The sequence below is a fragment of the Anopheles stephensi genome, chromosome X, assembly GCF_013141755.1.
Source record: "Anopheles stephensi strain Indian chromosome X, UCI_ANSTEP_V1.0, whole genome shotgun sequence".
Classification (NCBI taxonomy): Eukaryota; Metazoa; Arthropoda; class Insecta; order Diptera; family Culicidae; genus Anopheles; species Anopheles stephensi.
Window position 1 is genome coordinate 13,073,015 of NC_050201.1, and position 10,677 is coordinate 13,083,691.

Sequence of the window (10,677 nt, forward strand, 5' to 3'; positions counted from 1 at the left end):
GTGTGAAAAGGTGAGTTTTGAAAAGATTATGTTCGTTGCTTAAGGTTTTGTTTCCATTTTATTAAATAAGTCTTTAACTCTAAACCAACAAGTTCAAAATCACACCGAGCGGATACACGCAACATTTTTTGTTTGTTGGGGTGCTTTGTTGTTGTTTACAGCCGCTACTTCCACTTACAATAATCACTAGTAGTGTGTGAACTTTCCGGGGGTTTTCATATTAGTGATCCCAGTTTTTTTTCTTCATCAACCCCTTAAAAAAGTCCACCTTTGCCCTATACTAATAACCCACTTGCTCGCTCTATCACGCAACACGTGTCATCGGTCGTCGGTCTGACGCCAGGACGAGACTTCCCATGTGAGCGGTGTTAGGTGTGGGTGTTTTGTTTGATTTTTTTTTTCGTTCCATTAACACAGTAGTGCGCCCACCCTGGTTTTTGGGGCGTTTTGGGGGGGGGGTTTACACCGATGGGATTTTCGCTTCCTAAGCTCTGTTGCTCTTTTTCTTTTATTTTACATTCAACACCATTCGCACGCACGCGTTGGCAATCTTACTAAATTGCTTAAGAGAGAGAAAGAGAGAGAGAAAACAAATCGTAAGAGACTCGTCGACAATTTCATTTACAAAATAGAAACAGATTTGTTTTCTACATTAATATATAGTAGCATTTGTTATGTTTTTTTTTCTCTCTCTGTTCAACTCATCTCCTACAACACTTCTGCATCAAAGTGGGAGATGCATTTCCATCCACTGTTTGATGATGGTGAAAAATCCTACCTTCCTTTCTTGCTTAGAAATTATCTCTCTCTAAATGTGTTACAGGGTATGATTACACACACACACATAGAGGCTTCTTCAGCAGACTCCCAAAATCTTCCCATCGCTATCCGTCTGAACCGAACTGCGGTTCGCTTTTTTTTTCTTCGCTTCTAAAAAGAACGGCCCTTCTTTCTTAACGGACGGTAAAGGAGCAATATAGATTTTCTGTTCTGAACTCTACTCTAATTCCTTTCCTTTTTTTTGCTTCAAGGCTCCCGCTTTTTGATGCCGATGGTGTTTTACAAAGTAATTATAAAAGATACTCTACATCGCTCTCTTCATCTCTCTGACTGACGTAGAATAGCGATGGTAAGAACAGAAAAAAATAATGTATATATTTAATTAACACGCCCGACTAATAACACCATCATCGCGCGGATGAGAAGAAGCTCTGATGATGAAAAATTTGTCGTTTAAAAAGAAATCTTCCATCAATCACCGTTTAATTTTTACAATCAACGCCATTCCCCAAATCCGGCTCATGTATGGTGATTATTCTGAAGGACTTTTCTTGCATGAGTGTGTGTGTGTCGCGTAGTGTTTTATGGCGTCCGCAACGTTTTTGTTTTTCATTTCCCGGCTAACTAATATATATATATCGCGCCTAACTAATGCTAACTAATGCCCCTACAGAGAAAAGAAACCACGGACCGAACACATCCATTAGACTACAGCAGCGCGAGCGAAACCCAATGCAGCGAGCGGGTTGGTTCGTTCGGTTTCCGACACACAGGAGAACGAAAAAAAAAAACAACTAAACAAAAATACCCTTTTCTGCTGTGCTTTTCACCCTTGCTAGCTCAAGCGTATCGATCACCCTCTCCTGCTCGGCCGCACCCCGTTCTTTGTTTTATCTATCGCACGCGATCGGTTTCATTTTTACACGCACTGGAAGACAAAGGCTTAAATCGAACCTAGCTTTACACATACAAAATTCACACACCCCTCGTTGATGCAGATTCATTTCTTCCAGGTTTTTCTTCCCTCCCCCATACATTATGTATCTGGTTTTGAGCGCTGTATTTTCATTTCTAGTACATAATTCTATGATTTTTGTTTGGAGTTTTGTTTTTCGCATCAAAAAAAAAAAATTAGAGAAAGGAAACACAAATTATCCTTACACAATTAGGAGGAACATTAATGCCGTTTGGGGCTTTTTTTTTCACCCTCCCCGAACCACGCATATTACATAGACAAACACACACTTACACACTTACACATCCAACATCCTCTTAAGCTGTGTGCGTACAGTCTGTTCTGGAAGTGAGCAATTGGCAGAATCGATAGCTCTGCTAGACACACGATATTTAGTAGTGTGTGTGTGTTCATGTGTGTGTGTGTTTTTATCCTTCTTCTTATTCATTTTGTTCTTCGTATGCTATACAAATTGTGTAATCTACATTTCCCCTTAGATGTGGCGCCTATTAAGCTTCACGATTGCTGTGTGAGTGCCTCCTCCTCCCCGGTTGTAGTATTAGTGCGTTTGTAGTGGTTGTAATCGCGTTAAGCTTTCGAGCCTATGCTACCCTTCTGCCAGCGTGCCATTATCGGCAGCAGGGACAGTGGCATTGGGGCGCGCGGCTTACTACCCGGTTCCGGGCGTCGTGGATCGGTCGCCTTCACAATATCTGCGCTCGACACGTTTTCCATGTGTATATATGTGTGCGTGTGTTGGGTGTTTTAGTTAAGCGCGCGCGGATTATAGAAGAAGAAAAAAACACGGGGGAGTTTTGATTAAAAAAAATAAGAAAAAAAAAAGGAGAGAAATATAAAAATCGTAAAAATTGTCAAAAAAAGAAAGAGTGCATGTAAAGTGAGCGAAAAAACAAAACGGGGCGAAAAAAAAAAATACGACAGTCAAACAAACGGAGGTCTTACTTTAACACAAAAAACGAGTGATTTGAAAATTTTGTTAGCACCAAGTGTGTCGTCTGTGATTGTGTGTGAAAAGTTATGTGAAGAGGAAAGGGAAATCTCTTTAACCATACATCTACATCTAAACACATGTATGTTTGTTTTGGGCAGTAGTAGTGGTGGTAATGTCCCCCGTACGCAGGGCTGACTACTTTCTTCTTCTTCTTCCTTGGCACTACAACCTCGAAAGGTCCCGGCCTGCCATGTCTGGCTTTCTGTGACTTAATTTTACCCGCAGTAAAGTACTCAACCTTACACGTACAGGGAGGCGGTCTGGAGGGGGGTTTTGAGCCCCGGCCCTGCCGTGTGAAGACTGGCCCCGCTGTCGCCTCGGCCACCGAACCGCCTCAGCTGACTACTTTGCTAAGGGGTAAAATCAAAGTCACAGAAAGCAGCAAAATGGCAGGCCAAAACCTTCCTTCGGTTGAAGGGCCAAGGAAGGAAGAAGAAGTGGTGGTGGTAATAGTAGGTTGTTGTTGTTTGTTATCGTTTTAATTACATACATTTAGCCCTGTATTTTGCCATTTAATAATTTTGCACACTTCCACATGCTGTGTGTCCCTATTGTACCGGTGGTAATTTTGAAAGCTAATCCTAACCTTTTGAATTCTATCGATGTGGAAGTGTTTCGTAACGGACAAAAGAAATTTTGAATTTGAAAAAAAAAAAATGGTTGCTGTTCTTGTACAGCAAATAACGCCCAAACTACTAAGGAAGAATACGATTGTCGTGCCGAAAAAAGAAAAAAAAATGGGAGAGTGTCCCTGTCCTGCTGGCCGTGCAGAAGCATCGCGCGATCCTTATTTAGAACAGTCTAGTAATTTTGATCACCGTATCATACCCCGCACAAGATGTTTTGCGTGCGTTGGAGGTGTACGATCAAATGAAGATTTCGAGTGCTATCTACCAGACAAAAAAGTAAAACGAAAAAGATTCTCTCTCATCGAAAAGTCCCTTCCCACCCTAGGTATCGCGCGACCTTTCGAACGAAATTTTCAAACCTGCCTCAAACTGTCTAGCTCGCCGCACATAGTCTGCCCATAGCAACTAAAAGAGGGGGGGGTTTCTCCCTCCCCCACTAAAACCCTGTAATATCCTATCGGTTAGTAGATTAATGTAGGATGAGCTGTTGGATGTTGTCGATCGGATGAGCCGTTGTTCCCCGTGGTGCTCCCGGTGTTACAGGGGAGTGGGGGGGCGTCGGGATGGTGGTTTGCTATGCGGATGGATGTTTTTCATCGTGACAGATTATGCGAACGTTCCCGTTCCGCACTGTTGCTGGAACACGAAGCCGCATGCGGATGTGCATTACATTTCTCATGCAGCCGTTGATTTGCGGGCAGCTTGGCGAAGAACGGATGTCGCAGTGCTTTATCTAAAAGAAGGAGCAAAAAAGCGTGACAATCGGAAGTTTAGCGGAAACGACCCGGTAGCAATGTGTGCGCCGACTCTTACCCAATGTGATACGGTTGGCGGGATCGTACTCAAGCATCTTCCGTATCAGATCGAACAGCTGCAGATGGTCCGGTTTGTCCGAATGGACGTACCGGTGCAGTGGTTTGCAGTTGTGCGTGACATACCGCCCGGTGGACGTCTTCTCGTCCCAGTCCAGCTTGCCGAAGTGGAAGTAACGTGTTTTTGTTTTTCTGCAAACGAAAGACGCAAAACGGCGTGTGAGCGGCCATTTTCTATACAAATAAAACAGCAGATCCTTACCTTGCCAAACGGTATGGGATGGTGCCGAGGATGCGCTCCATCATGGCCAGATGTTCGCGATTGTCATGCGTCGGGAAGAGTGTTACGCCTTCGTACAGCTCAAACATGATGCAACTGGAATGGCAAAACCACACACAAGGGTTATACACACGCGCGCATACGAATGTTAAGCGCGAAACCTTACCCAATGGACCAAACGTCACACGGTTGTGACCAGCCGAGCTCGAGTATTACTTCCGGTGCGCGATAATGGCGGGTGGACACGATCGTACTGTGATGCTCATCGTCGAAGGTCGCACTGCCAAAATCGATCAGCCGTATATCGGTACAGTTGATGCGACGCACGTCCCGTGTCTGGCGGAAAAGCGGAAAAGCGAAGCTATGTTTTAAAAATTGTAGCTACTACTCTGTTATGAAGATTAATTAACTTCCAAATCTAGTCTCTTGGGATTCCAAACTCTATTACTCAAGCAAGATCAATGTTTCAGATATGTTGCTGGACCATGCCCTATCTAATATAAGCGTTAGTGCTGAGATACGGTGATAGCTCGGTAGTATTGGTGACTTCAAATGGCAAGGCCGGGGCTTTAAATGCTATTCGAACCGTTCACCCCGTAGTAGGGTATCATTAAGTCTAGTAGGTGGGCATGACCTAAGTGGCCGATATTGTCTCGATGTCAACAGCTTCAGCCTCTGCTGGACCATCTCCTATCCAATCTAAACGCTAGTCTTACGATGCAACGCAAAACCCTACCTTGCGTGGAACAGACGTGGTAGTATACTCCGAGTCGACGAACAGAATGTTTTCCGGCTTCAAGTCCGTGTGCGTGAGGCGGCTTTCGTGCAGGAATCGGACAGCGTAGCACAGCTGGTAGGCAATGTGCCGTACGTGCTCAATCGGGTACGGTTCGTAGTTGTTCTCTTTCTGCAGGATACAAAATGGCGCACATTACAAAACAGGAAACCAACAACCAAGGATTTAGTGAGGGCAAACCTACCAAGAAGTCGAAAACACTCAGTCCGAGCATCTCGAAACCGATGCACGTATGGCCATGATAGTCGAACCAGTCCAGCATTTTCACGCACAAGCTGTTGGAGATAAAAAAAGAATGTTTTCAGAATTTTGAGAACCATAACGACTTCAAGGAGAACTTACTGCTCGAAGTTGGGATCGAGTTGCGAGATTTTCTCCAGCGCTCCAATTTCCAGCTCGGCCGCATCACGATACTTGTCCACGTTCTTGATAATCTTTACCGCCATGACGTGGTTCCTGGAGGAATAGAAGAATAAGGACATCAGCTTTCCCATCCCCAGTACAAACTTGATTGATGTCCGGAGTCGATCGCAACTTACCTTTCCAAATCGCGCACCTTCACAACACGTCCAAACGTTCCTTCACCGAGGGTGGCAAGAATTTTGTCTATAAACGTGGGGGGAAAAAAAACAATGGTCCTCATGTAGTAGAGTCCGCAAGGCAATCGAGCTTAACAGGCATACTTACATCTCATGTGCAGTACATCTCCAATCTGGTAGATCAAATGGCCGTCAGCATCATCACGAATGAAGGGTGGTTTCTGCGGGACCAAAGTTACGAATTAACAGGAACGAGAAGAACAAGATGACACAATTAATAAACAGTAGAGATAAAAGTTTAAGATAAAAAAAAACACACGCACGTACACAAGTACACATTTATAAGTACACGCAAAACAAAAACCTCAAAATGATCATAACCAAAAAAAAAGTTGCAATAAACAAGGTATACAAAGAGTTTCAAAATGACAAACGCACATGCGTTAATGTCGCCATCTTAAGAGATCACACAGTTTGGTGTCTAGTCCTGTATAGGCGTTCGGGGTTAGTTGATGCACTGTTCATTCCGGCTGTAAGAAGAGATCTACAGAGGGTTAGCACATGATGAATCGATGAATGTGTGAGTAGATCCATCTCTGTGCGCATTGGAAATTTGCGTGATCACAGTGTATCACACAAAGGGCAAGCAACACAAAGCCATCATTAATGTAAGGGTTATGGAGATGGTTGATCGTATGTGTGTTGGTGAACGAGTGAGTGTGATTGATGAGTAATGGGGAAGATGGTGTTTAATCCTTACGAAGGTGGAGAGCGCTTTCGGGATGCGCGATCGTGGACCTCGCAGCTGATTCTGGACGCCTACTCCACCGGTGGTGCTGGACAGTGCCGCTGTCGTACGACTGTTGTACGCGTGGGATGTGGTGTTGATCGGCAGTATCGAACCACTGCTAGCCGGAGCACCGTGATGGTGCAGATGTCCGTACGGTAGTTGTTGCCCACCGTAGTGTTGTTGCAGTTGATGGTGTCCTCCACCGTTGAGCAGATGCGATGCAACATTTTGCACCGTGTAGGACTTCTGGAGACCACCACCGAGGGCTGTGCCGGTACTTGCCGTACCGTACAGCTGCTGCTGTTGCTGCTGCTGCTGCTGGTAGTACATGCGAACGTGGGACGAGGATGTACGCTGCCTTTGGTAGACAGCGCCACTAGCCGACTGCAGTAACAGGGACGTTACGCCTGTACCATCCTCCTCCAGCCGTGGCGACCGTTCGGATGTGCTCGGGTTAACCGTGGCATGCGAACGACGCTCGCGTCTGGGTTGGGGCGGTGGTTGCGCCTGTAGTAGCTGCTGCCGGGACGGATCATCCAGCGGCGCATACTTCTGCAGCAGACTCTCAATCTCCCGGCGTCTGTTGTGACGTTCACGTTGCCTCGGATCTTTACCCTCGCCGTCCGCTAACGAGGACCCACGATCATCATCGTCGCTCGACAGTGGCACCGTACAGATGCCGTCGGCATCAAAAAACCTCCCCATGCCCGACGTTGTTTGGCAGCTTTTTCGGCGCTCCTTCTTGGCCGCGGCCAGGCTGGACGTGGAGGCCGAAAATGAGCCACCGTCACATAGTGTCGTTCCACCGTCATCATCGTACAGCTGGTGATGATGATGGTGGTGATGGTGGTGATGCTGATGCGAGTGTAGCAGATGACCCATGTCGGTGGTGTCGCTACGCTTGTAAGGTTTAATGGTGCGTCGCGACTTACCACTGGACATGCTCGTCACCTCGGACAGCAGCTCGGTAGGATCGTACTTCGATTTGAAGATGTTCTCCTTGCCATCCTCACCTGCCTGCTGCTGTTGATAGCTACCCTCCTTTGTCCGTACCTTGCCGGAGCCACCAGCGAATGTTCGCAAACCGGAGCTACGATCGGTACCGTACGTACGACCATTACGATCGTACAGACTATCGACCATGGTCGACCCTGAGGAACCTGTAGTACTGGACAGCTTCGAGCTACGGTTACTTCCAAGCAGTAGCTGCAGCTTGTACGGAGTACGCTCTTTGGCACTTGAGTAGGACTTATCACGCACGATGCTACTCGTCGTGGAACTCTTCATGAGCGGATTCAGCAGACGCTGCTGCTGATGGTGATGCTGCTGCTGGTACTGACCTGCAGTACCAGACGTTGGCTCTAGGGTTTTCTCCTTATCCTCCTGCTCCTTGCGTCGATGTACCCGATCAAGTATGTCGGAATACTTTGACTCAAGTCGAGAGATAGTACTACCCCCACTAGCACCACCAGTGTTATTGTTACTACTATTACTACTACTACTACTACTGCTGCTGCTGCTGTTGCTGGTACCGTTGATACCTCCCGAGGACACACCGGACGACGATTTGCCCGGGATCACTAGCGGTGTCTTGTCCTTATCCTCGGTAGTGCTTTCGCGCTGCGAATTGGAATGGTTTTTCGACGTTAGGCAAATCACACGTACTCTTGCGTGTGGACCTCGCTGTACACAATGGAGAGAGACGGGGAGACGCTAGAGACGCAAGAGTTTCTATTTTCGCACACGCCTAACCTTAACCTTCACGTACTCACCAACGCCTTCCTTATCTTATCCCCGTCACCTTCACCCTACCTAACCTGTGCGCTGGTGGTCTTGGGATTCTTACACACATTCACTATATCAAAACCCGACATCTTGCACGTCTCTAGTTGTCTTCCCTTCCCCCCCCCTCCCCCGGGCCCGCCTCTTTCTCCATCTGGTACAGTTTCTCCACCTGGAAGCAAACTCGAAGTGGCGTGCACTTACTCTGCTGCGGGTAGTTGAAGCAGTTGAAGCAGTCAGCGCAGAGGAGGATGATGCTGCCGAACCGGAGGATGCCGTTGGTGAGTCGAACCGTTTGCCGAACGTGCGAAACAGTGGTTTGTAGTATGAGCTCATCGTACTGTTGAAGCTGCTCAAATATGGCGACCGGTGCACCGAGTCGGTGGACGAGCCGAGGCTGCCATAGTCGGAGGTGTTGGTCGCACTACCACTACCGTGCGAAAGGATCGAGCTGGTCGACGCCGACGTTGACAGCTCGTTGAACCCACTAATATAGTGCCGATGTGGTTGTGTTCGCGATCGAGAAGGATCAAGAGAGAGAGTATGTTACATTTAGCATCGATGCGGAAAAAGATAGCTTCTCCTAATAGTCCCTTATTGTGCCTGTGTCTGCGTTAGCACCGAATTTCGAACTCCGATCTCTGAAGAGCCTAAGAGCGTCCTCCAAACTATACCTGACCTGTATCAAACTTCAACATGGTCAACCGAAGAAACCGGGAAGTAATTTCCCGGTTTTCAGTTGTTGTGACCTAACCTAACTGCTCCGATGCAAAACCCAGCGCGAGAAAAAAAAAATCCCCCCTCAGCTGATGGCTGTAAATACACAACCCTCAAAAACGCAAAATCGTACGCAGCTTGCCAAGCCCGATCTGGGGTGTGACCCTCACCCGCCCACACCACCCCGTCGTCCCCGCCGAGAGTGTTTTGCGTATAAATTCGAGCTGGTGGTCCGAGAGTTCGCAATGAAAATACCAAAATTACACTTCCTTGGTGGCGCAAATTCTTGCGCGCGTGTGCGCACCCAACATGGTGCGCGACGACGACGACGTGTCTTTGCTTTTGTGTGTTTGCCTTCATTTTTTCACCGTGAGGATCCACTCCTGTGAAGTTCTCATTGCCGGGGCAGGAGAGCAATGGTGATTATACGGCAACCTCAGCAAAATGCACACGCTTCGATACACCGCATATGATGGTGCGTGCGCGATGTGACGTCGCAAAGCCGACGACCGAAAATTGGCCGATTTAAAACCCCGATTAGATAACGGCTGGCCGCCGCCATCAGCACAGAGAGAAGCGGGAAGCGTTGCTTCCGGTTGCGAGAGTTCGATGTGTCGGGGAAGGGGTAGAGTTTTGATATGTTTGGAAGGTTGTCCAATCCAATGGCGGTGGGGTCCGACAGATTAGCGCCAGCTCACAGAAGGGGAGCTGTTTGTCAGGAAGGACTCTTCCTGCTTACACTGGTGCGATAACTTCCGTACGTTTTTGGGGCTGTTTGTGCATGATGTAATGGCAGAATTCTGAATTGAATAGAAGGGGACATCTTTTCACACATCCACGCACACGCACGCACCACAGAAATCTCTCTTCAACAGTTCTGCTTGCTGGTCCTGATTTTTTTTTTTGGACTGTCACACCCGAGTTCCCAGGCCTCGCTTCCGCAATAATCTCTCTATCTCTCACGCACACAAACAATAATCCTGGACCTGGCGGTATCTAGAAACTCGCACGCCCTAAACACCCTAATAACGATATGTATATATCGCTCCCAATCATTACCGAAACTGCGATCGCTTCTGTTGCGGCTGTGGTTGCTGCTGCTGCTGCTGCTGCTCCAACTTCTCGCTCGGATTGCGGCGGAATCGCTGCAGTATGCTGCTGCAACTGTCCGACAGCAGCTGGGTAACGCTGGCGGTGTTGCTGCGGATGTAGCGACGCCGCACACCACTACCAGTGGACGACGTACCGGCCGACCCGAGCCCGACACCGGACAGCCGATCGGCTGACAGCCGGGAGGATGATGATGATGCGGTGGAGGACGACGACGCCGCCGAGGCAGTCACCGTTGTGCTGGCCGCCATGGCCGTCTGTGTACTGTTGTGATGCCGAGAACTAGCCGCTCTTTCGCGTTTACTCGCTAGCTATCTCACTCGCTCTCCCGTGGCTTCGATCACAAATTCTTCACACTTTCACCGATTCTTCCTGCTGCACACGCACAATCGTCGCAACACTATAATTCACACAACCACACGCGCACTCGACGCACTGGGGTTTTTTTTATTATTATCTCGCACAAAGAAGACTA

General features: G+C 47.8%; 1 protein-coding gene across 4 annotated transcripts in view; it reads right to left on the bottom strand.

Annotated features, from left to right (window-relative positions):
* Positions 1–31: 31 nt before the first annotated feature.
* LOC118508431 (AF4/FMR2 family member lilli-like) overlaps positions 32–10,677 on the bottom strand; it is a 76,086-nt gene continuing 65,440 nt past the window's right edge. For 3 of the 4 annotated variants that reach the window (XM_036048212.1, XM_036048230.1, XM_036048220.1), the window contains exons 4-13: positions 5,952–6,024; positions 5,804–5,870; positions 5,607–5,720; positions 5,449–5,539; positions 5,205–5,375; positions 4,635–4,804; positions 4,451–4,564; positions 4,190–4,380; positions 4,047–4,109; positions 32–2,448 (exon numbers count right to left, since the gene is read on the bottom strand). In XM_036048212.1, coding sequence (XP_035904105.1) covers positions 2,324–2,448; positions 4,047–4,109; positions 4,190–4,380; positions 4,451–4,564; positions 4,635–4,804; positions 5,205–5,375; positions 5,449–5,539; positions 5,607–5,720; positions 5,804–5,870; positions 5,952–6,024 — 1,179 coding nt within the window. In that variant the 3' untranslated portion in view covers positions 32–2,323. Of the gene's footprint in view, positions 2,449–4,046; positions 4,110–4,189; positions 4,381–4,450; positions 4,565–4,634; positions 4,805–5,204; positions 5,376–5,448; positions 5,540–5,606; positions 5,721–5,803; positions 5,871–5,951; positions 6,025–6,563; positions 8,214–8,579; positions 8,863–10,151; positions 10,663–10,677 lie in introns of those variants that run through there. The other variant, XM_036048238.1, reaches the window with a different exon arrangement.